The 27798-nt window shown below is 44.2% G+C and overlaps 1 protein-coding gene across 2 annotated transcripts; it reads left to right on the top strand.

Annotated features, from left to right (window-relative positions):
• The first annotated feature begins 240 nt into the window (after positions 1–240).
• LOC147122535 (eukaryotic translation initiation factor 4E-like) lies at positions 241–27798 on the top strand. Of its 2 annotated transcripts, XM_086006353.1 has the most exons (7): positions 243–385; positions 7605–7711; positions 10837–10932; positions 22296–22359; positions 24162–24275; positions 24935–25074; positions 26652–27798. In XM_086006353.1, the coding sequence occupies exons 1-7, from the start codon at positions 368–370 to the stop codon at positions 26764–26766; spliced, it is 654 nt and encodes a 217-aa protein (XP_085862479.1). In that variant the 5' UTR covers positions 243–367; the 3' UTR covers positions 26767–27798. The 2 variants fall into 2 exon arrangements, with proteins under 2 accessions (XP_085862490.1, XP_085862479.1); XM_086006364.1 differs by lacking the exon at positions 10837–10932 and having other exon boundaries at positions 241–385.

Raw genomic sequence — 27798 nt, 5'->3', positions numbered from 1 at the left:
TAAAGGGAGGGGAGGGGCCAGAGATAAAGGGAGAGGCGGGGCCAGAGATAAAGAGAGGGGCGGGGCCAGAGATAAAGGGAGGGGCGGGGACAGAGATTAAGGGAGGGGGCGGGGCCAGAGATGGAGAATGGGTGGGACCAGGGATAAAGAGGGGGCGGGGCCAGAGATAAAGAGAGGGGGCGTGGCCCTCTCGCGGCCGTTGGCGCCTCTTCAAATGAAAACAAAGGCGCCGCCCCCGGACCGGATCACGTGGAGCGGCGCCGGGCCGAGCTGGGCATGCGCGCTCCCCACACAGAGGCCGGGCCGGCGCCACGTGACCCGAGCCGCTTCAATCGGCGCTCGAGAGCGGGCTGGAGCCAGACGCAAGATGGCGGCCGTGGAGTCGGTGAGTGACTTTAGCTCACGGCCGGGAGACCTTTACCCACACACACAGGGAGAGGGCCTGAGGAGAAGGAGGGAGGGTGAGAAGGAGGTGGGGAGGAGTGAGGGGAATGAACGGACACAGACAATCAGCGCCTTAATACCACGTGTAATATTTAATACCCCCCACACACACACGGTGAGGGGAGTGGGCCTGGCCCGGCCCGGCAGCATGGCGCCTGACTGGAGTCAGGCCTCAAAAGAAGCCGGGATCCTTTAAAATAAAACCTCCACCACCCCCTCCTCCTCACACACCACTCATTAAAATACTAACCCGAGAGAGAGAGGTTAAAATGAAAACAGCTCAGCGGGTCAGACAGTAGCTGTGGAGAGAGAGAGAAACCCGAGTTAAACGTTACAGGTCGGTGAGCTTTCGTCAGAATCCGGTGATTTTAAATGAATGACCGTACAGAGCAATGGGAGAGGGAGGTTGTCTTCCTCTTATCATCCCCCCTGGTTACGGTGCTGCTCTCTGTCCATCACCCGCTGCTTGTGTGTGTGTGTCTCACCCATTGCACCTCCTCTCGCTGCCCATTACTTTTCAGTGTTGCGCTGAAATGCTCTTTTTATGTGTTTAAATTAACGAAATGAAAATGCTGTGTTAACAGTTTACATATGAGGTGTTCCCAGTTCGACCCCCCCCCCCTCCCTGTTTCGTCAAGAGTTTTCTTTTAAAAATGTGTCCGTTTTTTGTTGCTCAAAAATCACTTGTTACAGTGCTTACAACTAAAATCACAGGGAGAGCATTTTCTTTCCTGAATGAATTTGACATTGTGAACTTAAGGACTATGATTTAATTTGAGATTTTTAAAAAAAATCACTTTTTTAGTTCAGGATTGTATTCCTGAAAGAGCTTGTTCACAATTTGCACCTGTGATTCTTCCTTATTCTCTAGCCGGTCACTGCCAGCTGAAATAGGTGGGCGCTTTCTCACATGGGAAATGAAATATTGGGGATGGTGTACCTCTCTCAGGCCCTTGTGTGTCTCCTAACAGCCAGTTACAGTGTAGTATTTGCAGTTGATGGGGGAGCTATCCAGGCTAGCAGATGGTAAAATGATATCTGCTCACTTGGATTATTAACCTTTCACTTACTGTTATTATGTTCATCATACTCGTCATATGCGGGTGAGCAGTCAGACAACTGAATGAAATGGGATTTTGATCTTGCTTCGCGCTTTTAAATGCTCTGAATGATTCCCTCATTCAGAAAAAACTCAACATTCAATTACTGTACTTGCATTTTATTGACAATTTTTTCTAAATGCGAATGATTTTATGAAAGACCCACTCAATTTAAGTAACACTGATTGCTCAGTGGCATATGGTGGGTATTCTAAGCAAAATAAAAGCAACTGAAAGGGTAATAAAGCTGTGTGAACTTGACAGTATACAGCATAATAATATAGTAACAAGGTTCTACTTCTGGTTGGGCATAAACTATTCAGTAACTTTCTTCCCTCGCAAATTGGCCGTATAGTTCATAGCGGCATGGGCATCTGGGTTATGTTGCAGTTCCTGAGTGGATGAAATATTGCTGAAAGGAGCAAAGCCCGGGGTTGCATTGCCTTTATAATGTATCTTCTACCATTTTAATATGTTAATTTTACTAGGGTATTTGTAACGTGGGGATCTGTCAGTTTGAATCTGGGGTGGCGGGGCAGGTACAATAATTGGTGGCAAGGTCCCTTGCGAGGGAGATGAAAAGTTAACCGGTGTCCACTGTTGATAGCTATTCAGTGACCCCTGGTGGAACTGCATGTGTATTGATGTGGGGCGAGGGCTGAAACAGCTCGACCCTGTACAATTGAATGGTCTGCTAGCACTTACTGTCTGGACTTGCACATGATGAATGACCACTTTGCTGAGGTACTCTAGATCACTGTCATCTATGGAACCGTATCTCAGCATGAATCAGCACCTTCAGGAAAGCAGATGCGGGGGGTGGGTGGAATTTGGGAAATTATGTAATTAAACTTCCCTATAGGGAGACAAACTACAAAGTTCTCAACAGTTTGATTTAGCTGTGAGCTGTACAACACATTGATATTTCTGTGACTTCATATCTTCCCATGCGCTGTACCACCCCACCCCCCTCCTACTCATCTCCAGGGTTAAGTACTTTGTTGCTAAATGCCTGATTTGCTGTTTGTATGGATTTGTGTATATTTGAGCTATAATGTAAATGACTGAAATTGAGTGGGTTCAAGTGAGAGTACTTCCAAGTTTTCCTTTGTTGCTTTTGTTGACTTTAAGACATGTACATGTGAGGCAAAAATACCATGATCCAGCAGCAGTATAGTGAGGGTGGCCGATCATTCTTTAATGTCTGATAGGTGGGGGTACTAATAGAGAGGAGGAGTAATCTAGTTTGTGAGACTGAGTTGTATTATAATAACATTCAAACCAGGAAAGGGTGGGGAATAGCCCAGTTGGTTCAGCAAGCCTGCCCCATCCAGAAATGGCTCAGCCTTGTTTGGTGCCAAGTTGTGCCTTTATAGTCATGCAGATTCCCAGAAACAGCCAAGAGCCAATTTAGGGAGAAAAGAAACACTTGAGAAATTACTCTCCAACCCCCTAAGGCAATTAAAAGTAATCCTGCAGTAACTTGAGTCTCTCTATTTGTAGCTATTCCGCAGCCTATCTTATAACTTGGTGTCCTCTTGACTCAGGAACTTGTCCAGTTCCTCTGGAAGGACTGCAAGAAATCCATACTCATTGCACATTTGGTAATCTGCTCCAGAGGGCTGAGACTCTGGACAGAAATACTTACTAGTGTCTCCCTAACTCTTAAGTATTTTATAATTATGCCCCTTTAATTCTCCCATCCATTTACATCTCAAATAACTTATCAAGCTGGACAAAATCTATCCCTTTCATAATTTAAGAATCCTTAATTGTATCTCCTAAGTCCACTTTTAAAAAAAAAAAAAAAAAAAGCCCCAACACCACAGGAGCGTGTCTTGCTAGCATTGTGCGGCTGTTTATCGGTGTCAGCTTGCCTCAGTATTCTCGCCGTTGTCAGGTCATGGTTTGTAACTCCACTCCAATGACTTGAGCACAATATTTAAACTGACGCTTCAGTGCCGTACCCAGTAATGTTCCTTTTAAGCTGTGCGGCTGGAGGTCCCGCGCAGCCGGCTCGCCGGCTTTTAAAGGGACACACTGCGCATAACGCGCAATTTTGAATGGGCCGCCCAGCCCCCCAAAAAATTAGAGGGCACATTGGTACCCAGTTGTTGCTGCATTGTCGGAAGGTGCCGTCATTCAGTTGAGAAGTACAACTGGGGCCCTGTCGGCCTGTTCAGTGGATTTATATTTAAAAAATCCCATGGCACAATTTGAAGAGCAGCGAGTTTTTCTGATATCCTGGCCAATATTCATCCCTCCGCCAATACCACCTGAAAAAAAGGCTAGCTAACTGGTCACTTATCTCATTTGCTGTTTGTTGGATCTTGCTGTGTCAATTTGCTGCTGTATTTGCATACAAAACAACTCAATCCTTGGCTATAAAATTTCCCAAGGGCAAATATGAAAATATAACCTGAGCTTTGTGCATTAATTAAAATTTGCTCCACTTATCTTGGACTGCCTTTTTGAAGATACTGTGTGATTTCTGATTAAAAATTTCAGTTGCATAGTAAGTGCCAAAGAGAAAGCCATTAAAAGTAATGAATGCTGTTACAATGTGTAAAGAATATTTTTGTACTTTTATTGCACATATATGATGAGGTTGTTCAGTACCGTTGGGGGGCTTGGCCTCTCGCTTTACTGTTAATGATGCTTGTGGCTGTCACTGTTTTGTGAACAATGTGTCCATGAGCTAGTTAACCTGACTTTTGTATTATTCTGCTGTGCATCGCAATCTGCTGGGAGCTCCAGTCTATTTTCTTTTAACGCAGTTACTCAACACTTTTTTTTTTAAAGTGCAACTTTTGCTTAGTGCACATCAACGTGAAACATATCCAGGACCTGTTAGATAAGCTAAGAAGTTGGACCAAATTGGAAAGTTTTTAAAAACGTATGGGTTTTTCATAAATGTAAATTTAACATTCTTCAATATTTCTGATTAGTTCTAGTGGAAATGTGCAGATATATTCAGGTAATGAAATTAGTGGTTTTGCGTACATTTGGGATTCCTCAGTACTGGACATTGTATTGGTAAGGTACATCCCTTCACGCTCTTGATTCATTAGAGCCAGTACTCATTTTTCTCACCTTTCAAGTAAAATCAATTGTTTTAGCATGAACATCTTGGTTCGGTGGTAGTGCTCTTGCATCTGAGTTAAAAAACCGTTGGTTCAAGTCCCACTCCAAAGACTCAAGCACCTGGTACAGGTGGCACTACCGAGTGCGTGCTGCACTGTCGGAGCTGCTGTCTTTCAGATGATCTGTTTAGCCGATGTCCCGTTTACCTGTTCAGGTGGATGTAGAAGATCCAATGGCACAACGTCCTGCCTAACATTTATTTCTCAATAGAACCTATCTCTTTGACCAAGCTTTTGATCATCTGTCCAAATATCTCCTTATGTGGCTCGGTGTCAAATTTTGTTTGATAATCGCTCCTGTGAAGCACCTTGGGACGTTTTACTATGTTAAAGGCGCTATATAAATGCAAGTTGTTGTATGCATTACTCCAATCCCCCAATTGTGTCTTTCTCATGGTTTGTAGTAATGGTGATATTAAAAGGTCTCTCTGGATTTGTCCTGTTTCAATTAACGTTTGTACCTGTAGTTGTTTCTGTAGCTTTAAAATGTCCTTAGGGAAAGGGAACTAATTATTTCCATTTGTTCCCAAAAACTATCCATACAAACTTTTCTTTTGCTTCTCCACAAATCCTTGCTTCTTTCCATTTTGTTTTTCCCCCCCTGTATTTCTGTGGCAGTGAATTAAATCCAGTATGACAAAGCGAACAAATTAACTTCTATTTAGCTCTGCACATTTCCTTTTCAGGGCAAGTTCTCCGTTTTATGTATTTTTTGAGATATTGCTAATGTGATTATTACAGTTTCCAAGTCTCAAAATATAGTCTCAGTGTAGCATATCAAATGTATGTATCTGCAGTTGCGATAAAAGGTAGGTTCAAGATACAGTACTTGCATACTTGTAGAGAAGGAGCTGGGTAGATCAAGATTTAAGTAAGGCAAAAATGGCAGAGGCAACTAGTTTACATATTCAGTCTCTTGGATAATACCGCCCCCCCCCCCCCCCCCCAAAAAGACTGATAACTGATACAAAATGTTGGTGTATGTCGAGGGTCTGGTTCTTGTATTTATTTGCATCAGGCTCTACCCAGATCACGGAGTGTGGGGCAGCCAAGGTATAAGTAAGCAGCCCTACCTAAATTTACTATGTAATGCTTGTTTCCATTCCTGAGAATTTTGGTTGGGCTCAGCATACCGAGTCCTGAATTCCCTCTCTTCTGCTCCCGGCAATCCTGTATGTTGCTGTTAGTTTGGCAGATGAAAGTAATGCTGAGCGCAGCCTAATGACTGCCACTTGTATCCCCAAGTGAAAGTGAGAATGTGAAGCCTGTTACTATGAAGACCTCTGGGTATGGAAGAAGCCCAACTATGAGCTCCAAAGAGGTACTTGGCTAATATTGTTTGCTTCTCGATGGTCACCTGATTACAGGTTTTTGCTGCACTGGCCAGTACACACTGTACCCTGTCAGTGGGTAAGGAAGTAGCCCCAGCAAAAAAAAATCTGTGTGCAAACTTTACAACAACTGCCCGTGCAGAAGCTTGCAAATGTGCATTTCAAATTCTGATTTGGTGCAGTGGTAACCAGTGGTGTGCGTTCCATAAGCTTACAAGCTACATGGGTCTCTCTTATTGGTGTGGCTTTCTCCCACTGTGCTGAAATAAATAACCTGTGGTTTGGCTCCTTCTTTCTGATTTGATGAAGACACCTGTTTTGGGAAATGTCGATTTTATTCTCCTGGAGTTTAGAAGAAATGATCTCATTGAAATGTATAAAATTCTTAGATGGCTTGACAGGGTTGATGCTGAGAGGCTGTTTCCCCTGGCTGGGGAGTTTAGAACCAAGGTTCACAGTCTCAGGAGAAGGGGTCGACCATTTAGGACTGAGAGGAGGAGAAATTTCTTCACTCAGTGGGCGGTGAATCTTTGGAATTCTCTACTCCAGAGGGCTATGGATGGTCAGTCAATGCATATATTCAGGACTAAGATAGATAGATAGATTTTGCACTGTAAGGGAATATAGGGATAGAGTGGGAAAGTGGAGTTGATTTGGAAGTTCAGCCATGATCTTATTGAATGGCGGAGTAGGCTCGAGGGACTGTACAGCCCACCCCTCCTATTTCTTATGTATCTGCATTTGAAACATCTGTGTATTGAATTGACTTGTGGATTGAGCACATTTGCCTCCTCCCACTTTTCATCCTGCCCCCACCCACAAAGTATTCTCTGCACGGAAAAGTCGAGGAGCGTTGAAACTCGTCCCCCCAATATGGATCGGGGGAAGAGGATAGGTTTCTTTATTTTCAGGTGCTTGAACTGTTGGCCTGTATAAAGCCCTGGACAGCTTGCGCCCCCACCCCCCTCCAACTCTGCAACAGTTGCTCCCTACATGTCATTTCTAACCGGAAATACTGAATCTTAATCCCTTTTTCCCTAACCTGGGGGCACAGAGCAAAATGTAAAGCTGCAACTGCTGCCCAACTGAGATCGGGGAGCTGATCGTCCAGCAGGGATTAAACCTGAGCCCATCAGGGTGTACCTTTACTCACTCTACCATCCAGAGAGCTTTGTGTGGGTTTTGAATGTTAATCTTGGCGCAGACATTAGTGAAAGCGTGTTACGGTGACTGTTTCCAAATGCTATGAAAACAAAATAGATGCTGCTTTTAAAAGAACTAACATTCACAGTCGTATCTCCTGTTGGAACACATGCTTTGTTGGCAGCACTTAGCCCAAATGTCTGAGCCGAGACACTGAGTCAGTAGACTATTTGTCTGCGGATCCTGATCCTGCCCTCAGTCAATGTTCCAGCGAAAGTTACCAGTGACAGTTGGAGGAGCAATACAGATTAAGTTTGCTGCTCATGTGGCCCGTTAGTGCTCTCTACATCCTTAACCATTTGCTGCGGTGTAACTCTTGCCCAATACCGATTTATTAAATGTGTGTTTTTTAACATTTCTGGCCATAATCTTTTTCTCTTCAGGAAACCACTACACCACCCCAGTCTTCAGAAGAAGAAGGTAAAACTGAGGCAGCAAGTCAAGAAATCGTGAAGCCTGAACACTACATAAAGCATCCGCTACAAAATAGGTAAAGCAACAACTCTCAGCATTGCGGTGGTTTGTATCGTTGGCTTATTTAATAAGTCACTTTAGCCACTAACCATTTATTAGTACACTAGCTGGGGGTGCCCGGCGGTGCCGAGGCTTTTTTGAGGGCATGTTGTTGGAAGAGAGAGCGAGAGACTGGGGGTAAGAGAGAGAGCGAGAGACTGGGGGTAAGAGAGAGAGCGAGAGACTGGGGGTAAGAGAGAGAGCGAGAGACTGGGGGTAAGAGAGAGAGCGAGAGACTGCGGGTAAGAGAGAGAGCGAGAGACTGCGGGTAAGAGAGAGAGCGAGAGACTGCGGGGAAGAGAGAGAGCGAGAGACTGCGGGGAAGAGAGAGAGCGAGAGACTGGGGGGGAAGAGAGAGAGCGAGAGACTGGGCGGAAGAGAGAGAGAGAGAGAGACTGGGGTTGAGAGAGAGAGTGACGGGAGGAAGGGGAAGGGGGCAGGAGGGGGGGTCCCCCCAATCTCTCTCTCTCTCTCTCTCCCCGTCTCTTTATCTCTCTCTCTGTCTCCCAGTCTCTCTCTCTTCCCCCAGTCTCTCTCTCTCTCTCCCCCAGTTTCTCTCTCTCTCTCTCTCTCTCTCTCTCCCAGTCTCTCTCTATCTCCCAGTCTCTCTCTCTCCCCCCCAGTCTCTCTCCCTCCTCCAGACTCTCTCTCCCCCAATTTCTCTCTCGCTCCCCGTCTCTCTATCTCTCTCTCTCTGTCTCCCACTCTCTCTCTCCCCAGTATCTCTCTCTCCCTTCCCCGTCTCTCTCTCTCTCCCTCTCTCTCCCCCAGTCTCTCTCTCTCTCTCTCTCTCTCTCTCTCTCTCTCTCTCTCTCTCTCTCTCTCCCTTTTCCACTCCTAACGCAATGCCATAAATTGCATCTCGTCACTTTATGACCAATTGTGAATGGCTCTTTTTTCCTAAACACGCAATTTGTCAAATGCTTTCGTAAAGACTTTTGAATCTGGCATGCACTTATTAAGATTTTTGTTTATAAAGTAATGACTTTATGGGCATTTAAAAGTGTGAATAGATCCAGGGCACAGGTGTGTTATTACAGGAAACTTTGTGATATCCAGCACCGACGGGACCGAGCTGTTGCCGATCTATCCAAACTGCCAGACATACAAAGTTAATGTTGAAGCATACGGAGGTTTTCATCTCCGTATCTGACAACAAACACTGTTGCTTAGCAACAGCTTCTAAACAGTCGGCTGCAGCTGCAAGCGTCTCTAGCTGAAGCTGTTGATCTAGCTACAGACCTTGCAGTGCCTGACTGGGGGGAAAAAAAGCAACAAGAACTAAAAAAAACTTATAGAAAACGGCTCCTGATTTTTGCCGTTAGATCGAGTATTCCGGACATATAACCTCCGGATAAACCAAAGTTTCCTGTAAGTGCATTTATATGATTTATGTAGCCAACCCTAAAACTGATGAACTCTGTATTACCCTGAACTGAGCTTCAAACAATATGTTCCATCCGGCACCAAGACTGGCAATTTCCAACATATTTAACATGGGTTAGTGCCTCCACTAAAATATTGCAGAGCGGAATTTCAGATGAATGTGTTACTTTGGCGTCTAAGACTACCATTGTGATGCTCCCAATTGTTTGAAATGTGGAAGGCACTATTTCGGAACAAGCACAAGATTACACAGTACCAGTGCTGACTGCGAAAGTCCAAAATTATGACCATTCTTAATGTTTGATGCATTTTTAAAATGAATATCTATTTCAGTTATATGCATTACTTTGCATGCCTTGGTTGGAAAGAGAACTCGCAGAACCCCTCAGACACCTGTGAATAATTTTGGAGTGGTTTTGATGGGGGCTATGAAAAATTCCATGTAGCAGACTTTGTGGCTGTTTAATGAGTATACCAGTAGGGAGGTGGAGAACTTGGTGTTAAGACATTTTCTTCCCTCCTGCTCTAACCTTTGGCAACATAATCTAGGCTGGCATCTCAGCGTAGTACTGAGGGAGCGCTGTAATGTTGGAGGTATCATCTTTTGGATGAGACAAATAACCAAGGTCCCTGCTGAGTGGACCTAAAAGATCCCACGGCATTATTCAAAATAGTTCAGGGAAGTATTTTGGTGTCCTGATCAACATTTCTCTTTTTTCCCCCCCCCCCCCCGTCAGCAAACGCCAGCAACAGATTATTTGGCGGTTTGCTGTTTATGTGTAAATTGATTGCCTCATTTGCCTACATTAATAAGTGAGTAATCCATTGGTTGTAAAGACATCCTCAGGATGTAATGAGGTGGTATGCAAATGCAGATTGATTCTTCTGTGGCATTTGCAGGGCTGCTGTGTTTACTTAGATACATCTTTAATTGTGATTTACATAATCTGAACCTGTTCCAGAACACCTCCCCGCCCCATGCAAATTGTTTTATGAAACTTGTATTTTTCAAAATATGATTTAACGTTACCTGAAATAAAATGCATGCCGGAAGTGCCGAAAATGTATCTTCTCCGGGACTGGAAAATCCTATCTGCTGCCAAGTCCAGAATGAATTGCTTTTCAAACTGCTACGGATTGGTGTAACAACAGTATATTTATAATTATTTCTCGGTTCCTTTTATTCAATATTTTTTTTCTTTTTAAATTTGTTTGCTTGTAGAATTTTGGCTGTTTGTGATTTTTTTTGTTCGAGGTAAAGGAGGTTGGTTGTAGCAAATAAAATATTTTTCACTTTGAGCATCAAGTCTGATGCTCTGTCACAGCAACGTGCCCTCAGCCCTGACCCCCCTCGAGCAACGTCTTTTGTACTTTGGTTGGAATTTTTCAGTAAGTGTTTTGTTGCCTCTGAGCGAGATTATTGACACTAGATTAGGGTTTTTCCAGTGGGGGTGGAAAACGGGAGCAAGTTTGAGGGCTGCCCTAATTCCTTTTATGAAGGAACTTTTCAGCCAATAGACAAAATAGACTTCAGTTCCAATGTCCTGGAATAGATTTCAGCCCAGATCCTCGAAGTGAAAGGCCAGTGTCTGTCCCACTGTACCCAGGCTCACTCCTCACCTTCATTTCGTTGATAGTTTTTGAAAGTTTTCAGGGACTGTTCTTTGTTGCATTTGTGCACACTTAGATACTAATCTTCTATAATTTCTCTTCTAGATGGGCACTTTGGTTCTTTAAAAATGACAAAAACAAAACTTGGCAAGCAAATCTGCGCCTGATATCCAAATTTGATACAGTGGAAGACTTTTGGGCGTAAGTAAAAACATGAAATTATAAACTGAAAAGTAGCTTTTTTCATTCATGGGATGTGGGCATCGCTGGCATGGCCAGCATTTATTACCCATCCCTAATTGCCCTTGGTGGTGGTGATTCGCTGCCTTGAACCGCTGCAGTCCGTGTGGTGAAGGTACTCCCACAGTGCTGTTAGGGAGGGAGTTCCTGAATTTTGACCAGCGACGATGAAGGATCAGCCGATGTAATTCCAAGTCAGGATGGTGTGTGACTTGGAGGGGAATTTGGAGGTGGTGGTGTTCCCATGCGCCTGCTGCCCTTGTTCTTCAAGGTGGAAGAGGTTGCGGGTTTGGGAGGTGCTGCTGAAGAAGCCTTGGCGAGTTGCTGCAGTGCATCTTGTAGATGGTACACACTGCAGCCACGGTACGCCGGTGGTGGAGGGAGTGGATGTTTAAGGTGGTGGATGGGGGTGCCAGTCAAGCCGGCTGCTTTGTCCTGGATGGTGTCGAGCTTCTTGAGTGTTGTTGGAGCTGCACTCATCCAGGCAAGTGGAGAGTATTCCATCTCACTCCTGACTTGTGCCTTGTAGATGGTCGAAAGGCTTTGGGGAGTTAGGTGAGACACTTGCCGCAGAATACCCAGCCTCTGACCTGCTGTTGCAGGTCTAGTTAACTTTCTGGTCAATGGTGACACCCCCCCCCCCCCCCCCCCCCAGCCCCAGGATGTTGATGGTGGGGATTTGGCGATGGTAATGCCATAGAATGTCAAAGGGGCGGTGGTTAGACTTTCGCTTATTGGAGATGGTCATTGTCTGGCACTTGTGTGACGTGAATGCTACTTGCCATTTATCAGCCCAAGTCTGAATGTTGTCCAGGTCTTGCTGCATTCGGGCATGGACTGCTTCATTATCTGAGGAGTTGCCAATGGAACTGAACACTGTGCAGTCATCAGCGAACATCCCCACTTCTGATGGAGGGAAGGTCAGTGATGAAGCATCTGAAGATGGTTGGGCCTTGGACACTGCGCTGAGGAACTCCTGCAGCGATCTCCTGGGGCTGAGATGATTGGCCTCCAACAACTACAACTATTTTCCTTTTATGGGAGTTGGTGGGGGGGGGGAACTCCTCTCTCGATTTCCCCATCTCATGCAGTTTCCTTTGGTTAAGACGCCAGAGAGATGATCAGTTTTTGGATTTCTGATAATGATCTGCAACTGCAAAGTAAGCGATGGGGAACATCTGGGCAATAGTGATCAAAACATAATATGGTTTAAAATAATGATTGAGAAAGACATAAGTAAGACAAAGACTAATTTTGAGAGGATGAGAACAGAACTGGGGAAGGTAAACTGGGGGGAAATATTTTAAATGGTGATCATGACTCCCCAAAGCCTTTCCACCATCTACAAGTCAGGAGTGTGATGGAATACTCTCCACTTGCCAGGATGAGTGCAGCTCCAACAACACTCAAGGAGCTCGACACCATCCAGGACAAAGCAGCCCGCTTGATTGGCACCCCATCCATCACCTTAAACATTCACTCCCTCCACCACCGGCGCACCGTGGCTGCAGTGTGTACTATCTACAAGATGCACTGCAGCAATTTGCCAAGGCTTCTTCGGCAGCACCTCCCAAACCCGCGACCTCTTCCACCTAGAAGGACAAGGGCAGCAGATGCAAGTTCCCCTCCAAGTCACACACCATCCTGACTTAGAAATATATCGGCTGTTCCTTCATCGTTGCTAGGTCAAAATTCTGGAACTCCCTCCCTAACAGCACTGTGGGAGCACCTTCACCACACGGACTGCAGCGGTTTAAGAAGGCGGCTCACCACCACCTTCTAAAGGGCAATTAGGGATGGGCAATAAATGCTGGCCTTGCCGACGACGCCCACATCCCATAAACGAATAAAAAACGCGTTGGACATCTTGGGGAGTTAAGAGTTAACAGTCGATGTGTAGCAATAAAGACTGTTCCATATACTCCACTATGAAGTCTCGTGCTTACTCGAAACGTGTTGCTGTGAACCAGAGGAGGAAAGAGGTTGAATGCTAGCGCAGAGTTACTGAGAAATATATTCCGCTAAAAAACAAGAACAAACTAGCCAATAATGAAACACAATGGCTGAATAAAGAGATGGGTAAAATTGAAACTAAAGAAAAAGACAAGGTCCAGCAGAGTAGACTCCTGCCTAAGGTCAGCAGGTGGAGTTGGGGGGACAAGTAGTAAAATGGATAGCAATTTGGATACACAACAGAAAACAGAGTAGGGGTTAAGGGTTGCTACTCACACTAGCAAAGAAAGAAAGACTTGCATTTCTATAGCGCCTTTCACGACCACCGGACATCTCGAAGCGCTTTACAGCCAATGAAGTACTATTTGAAGTGGCGTCACTGCTGTAAGGTGTGAGGTGGTCCACAATGATCAGTACTGGGACCACTTGTTCACAGTTTACATTAACGATTTGAACTCGAGAATTGGAAGTACAATTTCAGAATTTGCGGATGACACCGAATTTTTTTGGGGGGTGGTGGGGGTATAGTAAATACTGAGGAAGACGACGACAAATTACAAGATGACATTAATAAACTTGCTGAATGGGCATGTAATTGGCAAATGAATTTCAGTATAACTGAGTTGTGACATTTTGGTAGGAAGAATAGAGGCCACATATTGCTTGGATAATAAGAGTCTAAATGGGGTAGAGGAGCAAAAGGATCTGGGCGAACAGATTCACATCACAAAGCAGCAACACAAGGGTTAATAAGGCCATTTAAAAAAAAAAGCAAAGCAAACCAATTAATTTTAAAGTTTTTTTTTTAAGTTTAAATGATTTAAAATTTTTATTTTAATATTTCTTTAAACCCTTACGCTGGTAAAAGAAGGCCCTACACCTGCTTTTACCAGTCGTCAGTTTCGTGGGCGAATAGCACAAATCTCTGCCGGCGGATGTCCATTTTTCGTACGATCTGTCGAGCTGAAACTTGACATCGCAAGTTCCGGGTATTCGCGCCTGCGCATCACACACGGAAACCCAGAACTTGCGGGGCACTTGCAGTGTACGCAGTCACAGGCCCTGGAAAATCCAGGCCAATATGTATTGAATGGCATATTGCTTGAACTTAATTTACTGATACTATATGTGAAGTCTTTTACAAATGCAATTTTATATGCACATATGTAAATGTTTATAACAGCACTGCAATCTCCTTACAATGCCACTAACTTGACCAGTAGTTTTATACTTCATTTTAAAAATTGGGCTGTGGGTACAATTGCTGCTTCACATTGGACAGAATATTTTTTGGGGGACACAAGCTAATTGGAGAGTTGCCCTAATGCAATACATCAATTGTTCAGTCTCTGCAGACAACAGTTTGTAGGTAATCTGAGGAAGGATGTTCTTGCCATGGAGGGAGTGCAGCAAAGATTCACCAGACTGATACCTGGGATGGCAGGAATGATGTATGAGGACAGATTGGGTTGATTGGGCTTATATTCGCTGGAGTTTAGAAGAATGAGAGGGGATCTCATTGAAACTTATAAAATTCTAACAGGACTAGATGCAGGAAGGATGTTCCCGATGGCCGGGGAGTCCAGAACCAGGGGTCACAGTCTAAAGATAAGGGGTAAGCCATTTAGGACATTTCTTCACCCAGAGAGTGGTGAATCTATGGAATTCTCCACCACAGAAGGCAGTTGAGGCCAATTCATTAAATATATTCAAGAAGGAGTTAGATATATTTCTTGAGGCTAAAGGGATCAAGGGATATGGGGAGAAGGCAGGGACAGGGTACTGAATTTGGATGATCAGCCATGATCTCATTGAATGGCGGAGCAGGCTCGAGGGGCCGAATGGCCTACTCCTGCTCCTATCTTCTATGTTTCTATGACATCCCACGTGGAAAACCTTGTCTGCTTTCAGCTGCCACTGTTTTTAACTGTTCCGTTGTAAAAATGGCTGCACCCTCTTAACAGCAGATCGACCAAACTGGAAAGTACTTTATTTGTTGTTTATAAGTGCTTTTAAATCTTTTCCTTCCTGCAATCCTGTGTTTCAAAGAGGATCTGTAATCCATTTGTTCAAATTTGAAGTTTAACAGTAGTCTGTGAAGCTCTTGTGCCAGTTTTCACTGACACCATCTGGGGTCGTGGGTTGCAGAGTTGCTCCTGTTGACCTCTCCACACATGCCTAGGCTGGTCCATGCAGATATCTGACTGAGTTTTGCATTGAGTGCATGGATCTTCCAGTGGCTGCCCATCTATCTCTCTCCATTCTAGCATTTCTTGGATAGCGAAGCTCAGTAGGGCTCCATGTGACCGGTTCATTGATTGCAAGGTGACCCTGGACTCTTTCGGAGTGCGGATGTGCACAAGAGTGAAAGGAGTATGAGCTGGGATAGTACGACCATGGGCCATTTTATCATCAAATGGAGCAGGATTTGTTCCCCAGCCCTTTTCCCCAACACCATGTAGATGTGGTATTCATGTTGTTGAATGCCATAGATCAGTCCACACAACAACTTGCAGAAAGTGCACATTGCTTTGTACGTTTACCTATTGTCTGCATTAGGCAGAGTAACCCATTGCATACCAGTAGTTTAATATGTTGGAAAGTGCAACCTTTTGTGCGGATTTCAATTTGTTTCTGAATAAATCTACACTTAATTCAAAGTTCCCTAATTCAAATTGAATTACCTGTTAATTTAGATTTTTTTGAACAAATAAAGACCCTTGTGTGGTTTGATTTAAATTGTGCAATTCAAGCTACTATTTAATGCTTTTGAGCAGAAATTAACAGGAGTAGACGACCCTCGCTGGGTTCTGGGCTTCAGTTTCTTTCAATTACATTCATCGCTCTCATCTTGGCTTTGAAGATTAGTCAGCTGTACGTGTACTTCAGACTCGCCATTGTTTTTGGCATGCAGATGTGCCAGTTCTGAGGCTTATGTTTATTGCCTCTAATTGTGTCCAGTATTCATTTGTCTTGTGTTTCAAAATCACAGTGCCAAAATTCTATCTGCTGAAGGGAAGTATGACTTTGTGTGAACAAGAAACAACCTTTTATGTAAATGGAGTGAAAGACTTTTGTCAATCCGGGCAGTGTTTCTTTTGATGATGAGATTTTATGAAGGGCTATTAACTGAAGATTAACAAGTTTGATAGTTCAATAGATCACCTTAGCTACCACACGGAGTAGTTGAGACAAATTTTATAGATGCATTTAAGGGGGAAGCTAGATAAGCGCGAGAGAAAGAGGGTTATGCTGATAGAGTTGGATGAGGAAAGACAGGAGGAGGCTCGAGTGGAGCATAAATGCCGGCATGGACTGGTTGGGCTGAATGGCCTGTTTCTGTACTGTATTTTCTCTGTAATCCTATCTACCCCTTGGTAGGGCAGGATTCATCGGAAAAGTTAGAGGTCACTTTTTTATTTTTTGGTCTGGATGTTTGATAGGTGAGGGGACCCCATCAGGATGCTTGAGTCTCCAAACCAAGGTACTGCAAAACTTACATATGTAGGATTTTCCATTTACCTGCTTCTGTTTAGCTTTCCCTAGTTTACTCAAGACCAAAAAATTGAGGTGCTGGTTTTGGAAAGTGCCAAGGCTTTAGGAACCCCCAAGTGTAAGATGGGGTGCTGCTTGAGTTTAACTAGTCAAAGCCACACAGCCTATCATCACAAAGCAGTGAGGAATTTCCTGCTGACCCACCAAATCACTCAGCCCATTGTTTGAGATGACAACTGGAGCGCGCAAGTTCCATCGCAGAGTCTGTGAAAAGAACCCCCTCAATTCTTTTAAATATTTGGAGCAGACACAGAGATCGTTCCTGCAATTATATCTCCAACGCATTACTGACGACATTGAAAAGAATGAGTGGGCAACTTTGCCTCCTTCTTCTTTCAAGGGTGATGGGTCTAGACACCCATCCAGGCTCTTGGAACTGAAGTAAACCTCCCAGATAAAATCCAAGATTCAGCAGTGTACTCCCATCGCTTGCACCTTGTTCAGGAGGGCTGTGGACTGCTCTGCTGCTTCATGGGCTTCCTTAACGCAACATACACTGGCGGCTTTTTCAACCTCAATTCAAATAGCCAACTGTGGCCTGTTGAGCCAAGTGGCATACTCTCTCCATAATGCTATCTCCAGACCTCTTTGATTTGTTATAAAGCACTGGACTTACCAGTTATTGGGACTAACCCAGCAGAGCCCTTTCATGCACGATTCAACAACAGACTTTTACCACGGGAGAAATTATTTGACACCACTTCTTTATAACTACTAGCCATTGGGATGAATGCAGCCCACTGATCCCCCCCTCCCCCCCTCAATTTCCTAACCACCTTCTTTGATCTCATCTAAACATCTGTAAGACGAAGGTCCTCTACCAACCTGCCCACGCCACACAGTACTGCCTCCCAATTATCAAAATCCATGGCAAGGCCTTGGACAACGTGGACCACTTTCTATACCTCGGGAGCCTACTGTCAACCAGGGCAGACGTCGACGACTAAGTCTAACACCGCCTTCAGTGTGCCAGTGCAGCCTTCGGTCGCCTGAGGAAGAGAGTGTTTGAAGACCAGGACCTCAAACCCGGCACTAAGCTCATGGTCTACAGAGCAGCAGTGATACCCTCCCTGCTGTATGCCTCAGAGACATGGACCATGTACAGCAGGCACCTCAAAGCACTGGAGAGGTACCACCAACGCTGCCTCCGCAAGATCCTGCAAATCCATTGGCACGATAGGCGCACCAATGTCAGTGTTCTCGCTCAGGCCAACATCCCCAGCATCGAAGCTTTGACCACGCTCAATCAGCTCCGATGGACGGGTCACATTGTCCGCATGCCCGATACGAGACTCCCAAAACAAGCGCTCTACTCGGAGCTCCGGCACGGCAAGAGAGCCCCAGGTGGGCAGAGGAAACGCTTCAAGGACACCCTCAAAGCCTCCTTGAAAAAGTGCAACATCCCCACCGACGCCTGGGAATCCCTGGCCCAAGACCGCACAAAGTGGAGGAGAAGCATCTGGGAAGGCGCCGAACACCTCGAGTCTCTTCGCCGGGAGCAAGCGGAAGCCAAGCGGAAGGAGCGCACGTCAACCCAAGCGCCCCACCCACCATCTGCCCCACCTGTGACAGAGACTGTAGGTCCCGCATTGGACTCATCAGTCACCTGCGAACTCATTTTTAATGTGGAAGCAAGTCATCCTCGGTTCTGAGGGACTGCCTAAGAAGAAGAAGAATATTGTATCATTCACCTTTGCAGTAGCTCTCAATTGCCCTTATGAGATTTCAAGTACCATTTTAAAAGCTTCAGGTTTCACCCAAGAGCTTGCTGTCCATTCTTGGTTACCTTAAAAGGGCACTCCTTAGTGGATGAATAACTACTTAGATGGTGGGATAGAAAGCCACGCATCCAAGTTTGCTGCTGATACAATGATAGATGACTTTGTAAGCAGTGTAGGTGGAAGCATAAATTGACACAGATGTTAATAAATTAAGCGAATGGGCAAAGCTGTGGCAAATATGAGATCATCCACTTTGGACCAAAAAAGGATAGAACAGTGTACTTAATGTTGAAAAGCTAGAAACAGTGGCAGTACAAAGAGACTTGAGGGTCCATGTACATAGATCATTAAAATGTCATGGACAGGTACAGAAACTAATCAAAAAGGCTAATGGGATGCTGGCCTTTATATCGAGAGGACTGGAATACAAGGGGGTAGAAGTTATGCTGCAGCTGTAAAAAATCCTGGTTAGCCCACACCTGGAGCACTGTGAGCGGTTCTGGGCACCACACCTTAGGAAGGATATATTGGCCTTGGAGGGAGTGCAGCGTAGGTTTACCAGAATGATACCCGGACTTCAAGGGTTAAATTACGAGGAGAGATTACACAAACTAGGGTTGTATTCCCTGGAATTTAGAAGGTTAAGGGGTGGTCTGATCGAAGTTTTCATGATATTAAGGGGAACTGATAGGGTCGCTAGAGAGAAACTATTTCCGCTGGTTGGGGAGTCTAGGACTAGGGGGCAGAGTCTAAAAATTAGAGCCAGAGCTTTCAGGAGCGAAATTAGGAAACACTTCTACACACAGGGTGGTAGAAGTTTGGAACACACTTCCTCAAATGGCAATTTATGCTCGGTCAATTAATTTTAAATCTGAGATGGCTAGATCTTTGTTACCCAAAGGTATTAAGGGATATGGGACAAAGGCAGGTACATGGAGTTAGATCACCAATCAGCCATGATCTCATTGAATGGCGGAACAGGCTCAAGGGGCCGAATGGCCTTCTCCTGCTCCTATGGACAGCTAGAAAGCTCTGGGTTTGCTTCAACTTCAGTGCCGATCTGGAGTTTGCCCCGTTGGTAGATTCTCACTGTATAGTGGCCGCTTCGGGACAAGATGTATTTGAATCCTTGAGGCAATCCACAAGGCAGGAAGACGATCCAGTTATGCCGTCGACTGCATTGAGGGAATAAACTGCAAATGTTGGAATTTTTTTAATGAAACAGAAAATGCTGGAAATACACAGCAGGTCGGTCAGCGTTTGTAGAAAGTCAAGATAGGTTAACTTTTTGGATGTCAGCCTGCTCTTTCACTATGTTCTGCAGAAAGGTTTCATGCCCAAAATGTTAACCTGTCTCCTCTTCACAGATGCTGACTTGCTGTGTATTTCCTGTTGCTGTGCATTATTGGCTTGGCAGCTCAGTATAAGTGCTTTGATGCCACTGTGCTCTGAGGTGGCCTAAAATGTAGGTTCCCAGAGTGCCCCTGTTTTGGTGTACTATTCATATGGAAGTTGAATGAAAGAGAGAATACAGAATGATATGGTATTTGGCTGTGGTTATCGTTCTATGTAAATTGAGGATGAACTTCATTCAAAGGTCCCTTCCTGACGATTCAGTTTTGCTTACTAACTTAGTGTCCTGGAGCTGTTTTCTAATTTACACAAGATGTTCTATGTTCCTGGTATTGCCTTGGGTCTTGGTCAATGTTCCCTTTAACTTTTTTTTGGGTGTGTGGCCCCTTTTAAAATACCGCGCATGCGCGTTTTTTCCGAGTGAGCGGCTGCACGGGAGCTGCAGAGCGCTGCGCGGTCGCGTAACTTAAAGGGGACATCGGCCTAGTTCTTCTGTCAAATTATAGGCGAGACCCAAAATGATGTCCTATGCATAGTACAGGAAACTCTGGATTTACCGGCACCTAAATAACCAGAAATCTCTGTTAACCGGCAAAATTCAGGAGTAGGTTCAGGTAAGTTTTACTTCATATTAGTGGCCGTTCCTGGATCTGTGGCTGTGTAACCGGGGTTCCTGCACCTGTTGCTATGCAACAGGGACGCCTGGATCTGTGGCCGGGGTTCCTGCACCTGTTGTCATGCAACAGGGATGCCTGGATCTGTGGCCGTGTACGGGGCTCTCGTACCTTTTACTATACCTCTGTAATCCGGACTTTTTGATAAACCAGCACCACGTCGGTCCGTCGGTGCCGGATAAAAGCGAGTTACCTGTAGTGGTGAAAACTCACCTGAATGCACATGGCTTCGATTTAATGTCTCAGTGACATTTCTTCCTGTGGGATAATCACTATGTCCTTTTTGTATGTTAGGATTCGACGTTTCAAAAAAATGAAGAAGCCTCTATATATCTGTGCTAATTACTGCGACTTGCCTTGTGCGGGTTTTCCTCATTCTTTGAATGCCGTTAACTCCAACTTAGAACGATCCCCCTCTGTCTGCGGTTCTCTTTCTAACATCACAAACTTGGAAGTTCCATTCTCGTGGGTTTAATTTCCTCGGTGCCTTTACTGCATCTTTTAAGAAAGTGGCAGTGATGGGGGGAAAACGACAGTGGTGCAAAATTCTCACGGCAATTGTTCCTGTGATTCCTCCCCAGTTTGGATGGCAATCTGTTTGAGGGAGACTTTGCTTAAGGTGGGTAATATAAGTAATGGAAGAGTAGAGTATGACTTGCTTTTGTCAGCTTAAATCAAGAAATGTGCATGAACGTATGGAAGTTTAATCTCCTGAGGAGGGTGGCGGGGAAACTTGTACACAAGGAGTTACACACACAAACCAACCAGTTCAATCAATGAAGTATCGGCACGTGTACGTATGTGTAAAGTTAAGGCACGTGGGATTGGGGGCAAGGTATTGACTTGGATAGAGAACTGGTTGGCGGACAGAAAGCAGAGAGTAGGAATTAACAGGTCTTTTTCCGAGTGGCAGGCAGTGACTAGCGGGGTACCGCAGGGATCGGTCCTTGGACCCCAGCTATTCACAATATACATTAATGATCTAGATAATAAGGGAACTAGATGTAATATCTCCAAGTTTGCAGACGACACAAAGCTGGTTGGGTGTGTGCGCTGCGAGGAGGATACCGAGAAACTCCAGGATGATTTGGACAGGTTGGGTGATTGGGCAGAAGCGTGGCAGATGCAATATAACGTGGATAAATGCGAGGTTATCCACTTTGGTGTCAAAAACAGAAAGGCAGACTATTATCTGAATGGCAATAGATTGGGAGAAGGGGAAGTGCAACGAGACCTGGGTGTCCTTGTGCACCAGTCGCTGAAGGTAAGCATGCAGGTGCAGCAGGCAGTGAAGAAGGCAAATGGTATGTTGGCCTTCATAGCGAAAGGGTTTGAGTACAGGAGCAAGGATGTCCTGCTGCAGTTGTACAGGGCCTTGGTGAGACCACACCTTGAGTACTGTGTGCAGTTTTGGTCGCCTTATCTGAGGAAGGATGTTCTTGCCATGGAAGGAGTTCAGCGAAGATTCACGAGGCTGATCCCTGGGATGGCAGGAATGACGTATGAGGAGAGATTGGGTCAATTGGGCTTATACTCGCTGGAGTTTAGAAGAATGAGAGGGGATCTCATCGAAACTTATAAAATTCTGACAGGTCTGGACAAACTAAATGCAGGAAGGATGTTCCCGATGGTCGGAGAGTCCAGAACCAGGGGTCACAGTCTAAGGATAAGGGGTAGGCCATTTAGGACGGAGATGAGGAAGAATTTCTTCACCCAGAGAGTGGTGAACCTGTGGAATTCTCTACCACAGAAGGCGGTTGAGGCCAAGTCTTTAAATATATTCAAGAAGGAGTTAGATATATTTCTTAAGGCTAAAGGTATCAAGGGATATGGGGAGAAGGCAGGGACAGGGTACTGAATTTGGATGATCAGCCATGATCCCATCGAATGGCGGAGCAGGCTCGAGTGGCCGAATGGCCTACTCCTGCTCCTATCTTCTATGTTTCTATGTGACAAGTGTGTAGAAACGAGGGAAGTATCTCTCCCCAATTTACACTGGGCCACCACAGCAACATTTTTGTATCCCCGTGTTCTGACTAATTCTTGTTTACTTTTCTCCATCTCACAGCCTTTACAATCACATCCAGCTCTGCAGTAATTTAATATCAGGCTGTGATTACTCTCTCTTCAAGGTGAGTAGCTGTTCATGCTTGTAAAGCTGTGAAATTCACTTTTTCCTGTTAAGTTACAGCATTAACCTAACAATGCGCAAATAACTAAGGGAAAATAATTAAACATCGAGTTGATTTTTCGATTGACTAATCACGTTATCACTTATCTTTCAGTTTCATCGTCCATATTTGCAGCTTGCTCCATGTTACTATTGACGAGAGATTTCTTTTCAGAGTCACGTGTTGCTCTGACAGCTGAGGGTATCAACATAATCTCTACCCAGGCTGTCTGGGACTAAATGGTGTAGCCTCATGTAAAACTACTTCTTCTCCACCCCCACTCTCTCCCATTGTGGAGCTATGCCTTCCTGAAACGCTTTCCATTTGGTCCTATTACTGTTCATATTGGGGTGAAGGCAGGGGGGGATAAGAGAGCGAGATGTGTGAATTTTAGTCGAAGCCAAGATGTGAATGGGAGTCTCCTCATTTGTGCAGGAATGCTATAGAAATTTTCGTTGAAGGTTGCTTTGCTGGATAGTGATTATCGCAAGAGAACTGAAAATCGACTCCTTTAAATCTATTTGAAATTATATTTAACATCCTTAAATCAATTTCGATCACTTAATCTGTCTCTGAACTTTTGATTTAGCATGAATTGTAGTGGATATCGCATCTGTTATGGTCCAGACTTTCTTCTATTTAAGCTGTGTTCACAGCAAAGACGCAGTTTCTATAAGCAAACCTGAGTTCTCTCAAACATGCAGTGTGTGGGATAGTGAGCCACAGGGACTAACAATTGCCCCTTAACCATGGTATATTGCACCAGCGACCATGTAGCATGTTCTCCTACCTACTCCACAAGGCAGTAAAGACACTCTCAGCATTACATTCAGGATAAAGCTTGTCATTTTTTATAAATAAAATGATGCACAGAAGCAGTAAAATACTAGTACAGGTATACTATCCCTTATCCGAAAGCCTTGGGACCAGCTGAGTTTCAGTTTTCGGAATTTTTCAGATTTCAGAAGGTATTTTATAAGACTGGGAAATTTGTCGGGGATCGGCTCGGGGGTGGGGGTCGGGTGGGGGAGAAAAGAATATCGGGCGGGTCGGGTCGGGTGGGGGGTGGAGAAAAGAATATCGGACGGGCCGCTGTATTGTTGGGTTCACTCTCCCGGTATCTCCTTCACACTGCCCGGCTCGGCCTGCAATCTCCTACCCAGGAGGGAACTCTGTGACCCTCTGCCCTGCTCAGCGTAAGTCGTGCGCCACTCTGGTCATGTCGTGCGCACGACTTACGCTGAACGAAAAAACTTTCGGTTTTTAGAGGTTTTTGGAAGTTCGGATAAAGGATAGTCTACCTGTAATACAATACTTTAAAGGGAAGAGGGAATCGATCCATAAAGGCCTAAAAATGCCCTATTCTGGACATGTTTCTTGCACAGTGTGGATGAAGTCTTTTCAACAGCCTTGGAATGACTCAACGTTGTGCGAGGGCAACATAATGCTTAATGTCAGTCTACAGAGTCCAAGAATCAATTCTAGACACTGAACTGAAGTTGTTTCTGTGTGTGTGTGCGCATACATTCAGCATGTTGAACCACTTGTGTTGCATATGAACAGTCTACACCTGTATATTGATGCCAAGGGCATACAAGACGGGACTGTTCTGTATTTCTTCAGTATCGGCCAGCAAGGATCAATTTTAATTCGGAAACAACAAAATAAAAAAATGTTCTCCGTAATCAGCAAAAATTTAGCATTTTTCTCACACCTGACCTTTGTTTTGTAGTTAAATAGTGAGCTCCCTGTTTTCTGTGCAGGATGGTATTGAACCTATGTGGGAGGATGAGAAAAACAAGCGAGGTGGGAGATGGCTGCTTACCCTTTCTAAGCAACAGAGAAAATCAGACCTGGATCGTATTTGGTTAGAAACTGTAAGTACTTTTCCCCCTTTTTCTAAAATTCCTGTCCAGTTTAGTCTCCATGCACTTGCTGGCTCCTGCCAATGTTCCCTGTAAGCTGCTCGGTTGCGCAGCACTCCAGGGATCCCGTGCAGCCAGCTTTTCAATACAAAATTTCAGGGCCCCTTAAAGGGGCCACGCAGCACCAAACAAATTCACGGAACATTGGCTCCCGCGCTCTGGTTCTACGCTCATGATCCCGATTTCCCCCTCCCCTCTAAAACACCTTGGGAGCTTGCCGACATTCTAAAAGTGACTACACCTCAAAAGGTATAAGATAGGAAACGCGGAAGCCCCCACAAACAGCATCGTGATAATGACCAGATAATCTGTTTTAGCGATGATGGTTGAGGAATAAATATTGGCCAGGACACTGGGAGAACGCCTCTGCTCTTAATTCGAAATAGTGGCCACGGGATCTTTTGCGTCCACCTGAGAGGGCAGATGAGGCCTCGGTTTAACGTCTCATCCGAAAGATAATTACCTCGTGGCTTTAGAGGCACGTCAAATCCATACGTTTTTGGTTTTCTTTAATCTGTTTTGTTTTAAATGTGCAAAGCTGGCATTACGATTCACTAATTCCTTTTACCCTTTTGTCCTTTCTTTCTGCTTCCTCCCTCCCCTCAAAAAAGCTGCTGTGCCTTATAGGAGAAGCATTTGATGAGCATAGTGACGACGCCTGCGGTGCAGTAGTTAATGTTAGAAACAAAGGTGATAAAATAGCGATATGGACGACTGATTGTGAAAATAGAGAATCTATCACATATATAGGGTAAGTGAACATCAAACACGCATTAACTGTTTTGGCGACAGTTGCCATTTTCTCTAGATGCCGTTATGAAAGTATGCTTTACCATTCTGCTGCCAAGCCAGGCAATGGGGGAGGCTGCTCTTAATGTGGAACATATGAACCCAAGTTTAGGATGGCTCTTTTTTTAAACTCTGCGCAGCAAATTCAGCGTTGCTGCAAGCCTCTTTTTTTTGTTATTAAAGATTAAGCAAGTTCCTGGCATCTAAAAGGATATTTTTTATAAATAGAGGTATCTTACTGAAAGGGAAGGGGGTTATATTTCACAGGCGATGATCAATCTTTCCAACCTGCCTTCTGGATTGGTTTCCTGTCCGAATTTTGTTACTGTGTGTGCATGTGCGTGCGTGTGTATGTATGTGTGCGTATGTATGTGCGTGTGTGCGTGCATATGGTAGAAAATGCAGTAACTGTGGGAACCAGCTCACAAACCTTTATTGGTGTCGTGCGTTCTGAATCGAGCTGATCTAATCTTCTGAACTGTCGCGTTGAGCGTCACCGGCTGAAAAGGAGTTAGTGCACTCGTAGCCACGCATCTCAAATTGGACATAACCCATGAGATGATTGGAGCTGAGCCTGGACCCTGTGGAGAGCCACGCTGTGGTTAGTTACCTTGACTGAGTCTGCGTGGAAGGTCGGTGAGGATAGTCTGGTCATGCCATGAGCATAAGTGTAGATATATGAACACACAATAGCCCCAATTCAAAGAGTGGTTTAAAAAAAAAAGGTAGGAAATAAGGAGGCTGGCAGGCAGTGAAGTTGGGGAACTAGAAGATTTACCTGCTATTGCTGAACAATCCCATAAATTTTGGTACGGTTGAGGTTAATATTTAATTCTGTTAGCACAACAAGAAACATGTTATTTTTCATCTTGTCTTTTTTCACATGATCTTGTTTTTAATGTGGTCCCTTTGAAAGTTTTTGCAAAACTTTACTTTGATTTCGCAGACTCGTCAGTTTTTTAATCTTGGAGTGCATTTAGTTTGTCACCTGTCCGGGGAGGGTGGAATCACATGAATCAACATGGAATCAAATTTTTAAAAGTTTACCACAACCCCTAAATTTAGCTGACTGTTTGTTTATTCATTTACACGTGGCCTTTACAACTTTGCTATCAGAGTACGGCCATACCAAAGGCAGGTCATTACATTTTAGCATTTTGTCTCGGCAACATGGGCGCTGCCATTTGCCGCGTCTTCGAATTGGGCTTTAGATGTTGCAGTTTGTAGCAAGGATTGTACAAAAGCTAATTCGTGACATTAAACTGGGAAGAGCTGCGTGGTGGGGTGGGTGGGAATCTGGTTTACTGTTGCTGGATTAATTAAGCCGCTTAATGTTCTTTTCCTTAATGGGAGCAGTACTAGCATAGCTCACTAATGCTCCGATGAATGTAAACCTTCTAAAGGTGGTAAAGCACGGCGGCGGGGGGCGGAGCAGTAATTGATTTGCTATTTCATTTAATTCAGAAACCATTTTGGTATTTGAAGGAGAGCACCAGCTTCAATAGGTTAATTATTTGTGCTTTTCTTTGTTCACAACAGGAGAATTTACAAGGAAAGATTAGGGCTTCCTCCTAAAATAGTGATTGGCTACCAGTCCCATACAGACACTGCCACAAAAAGTGGATCGACAACCAAGAACAGGTATGTTGTTTGAGAAGGCACCAGTTTTATGCTCGTCACTAGAAGACTGGACGCGTAAAGCAATCTACACTTCAAATTCAACCAAAGCTTCTAGTAAGCAGAGTGGGACTGCATTCTAATATTACACAAGTCTGCAAGTTTTCAGTCAGTTTTCTATCTTTGACTTTGTTCAGTATTCTGTGAAAATAACCCTTTCCCTTCAAAATGTTTTATGAATCCATTTGGTTCCTGACATTTTCTGGAAGTGTTTAAAGATAACTTGTAAAGTGAAATATTTTGAAAAGATGCAAGTTTTTTTTTTTAAAAAGAGTAGTTTTCCTTACACTAAATACGGCACAATGTAGACATTTTATTTTGGTGGGGTGGGGGCTCGTATAAGCATTTAGTAATTTTGGAAGGGAAAGGGTTAAGAAGATCTTGTCCGAATGTTGTAGTACTTAGCAATTTAGTTCAGTTCTGACTTTTTTTTGTACAGCAAACAGGAAGATTTGCTGTAATCCATGCTTAATGTTGGCTGTTAGGTTTAATTTATTCATTGATTTTCAAATTTTTAAAAAGCTCCAGCAGCAGCGTGGTTAATTTAGATCATGAGATGTAATGCGTGTTTTGGGACTGGGCATATCGTTTTAAATTGGTAGAATTCAACATTTGTCATGTGCATTACTTAAATCTTGCTGCATTAATACAGAATCCACAGTTTAATTTAAACTTTAACTTTGAACAAGCTTTTCGCAGTTTAGTCGTGATTTTTACTTTTTGGGCAAGTGTGTGGGTTTCTCTTCAAAAAAAAAAAAAAAAACGTGTATTTTGGTTTTTTTAAAATTGCAATACAATAATTACATTCCTTGCTCGAGATGTTGAGATATATTGAAATCCTCTATGTTTTGTATTGTTATGCTGTATTTTAAAACTTGTATCCTTAGAAGAATCTATTTTGCATTGGTTATTAAGGCTGAATTAGGAAAATGGTCCCAAAAAGCATACGTATTAAAAGTGTAAAAACAAGAACTGTGTAAATAAAACTTGTACAGTGAAATTTCTTGCA

The sequence above is a fragment of the Somniosus microcephalus genome, chromosome 2, assembly GCF_052327205.1.
Source record: "Somniosus microcephalus isolate GS21.2 chromosome 2, FLI_Smic_1.0, whole genome shotgun sequence".
In the NCBI taxonomy this organism is placed as follows: domain Eukaryota; kingdom Metazoa; phylum Chordata; class Chondrichthyes; order Squaliformes; family Somniosidae; genus Somniosus; species Somniosus microcephalus.
This window is presented reverse-complemented; position numbering and strand designations above follow the sequence as displayed.

Excerpts from the sequence above, each read along its gene's own strand:
- LOC147122535 (XM_086006353.1), top strand. Across the intron at positions 10,933-22,295 it reads ACAGTGGAAGACTTTTGGGC|CCTTTACAATCACATCCAGC; the intron begins GTAAGTAAAAAC and ends TCCATCTCACAG. Across the intron at positions 24,276-24,934 it reads ATCGTATTTGGTTAGAAACT|CTGCTGTGCCTTATAGGAGA; the intron begins GTAAGTACTTTT and ends CCCTCAAAAAAG.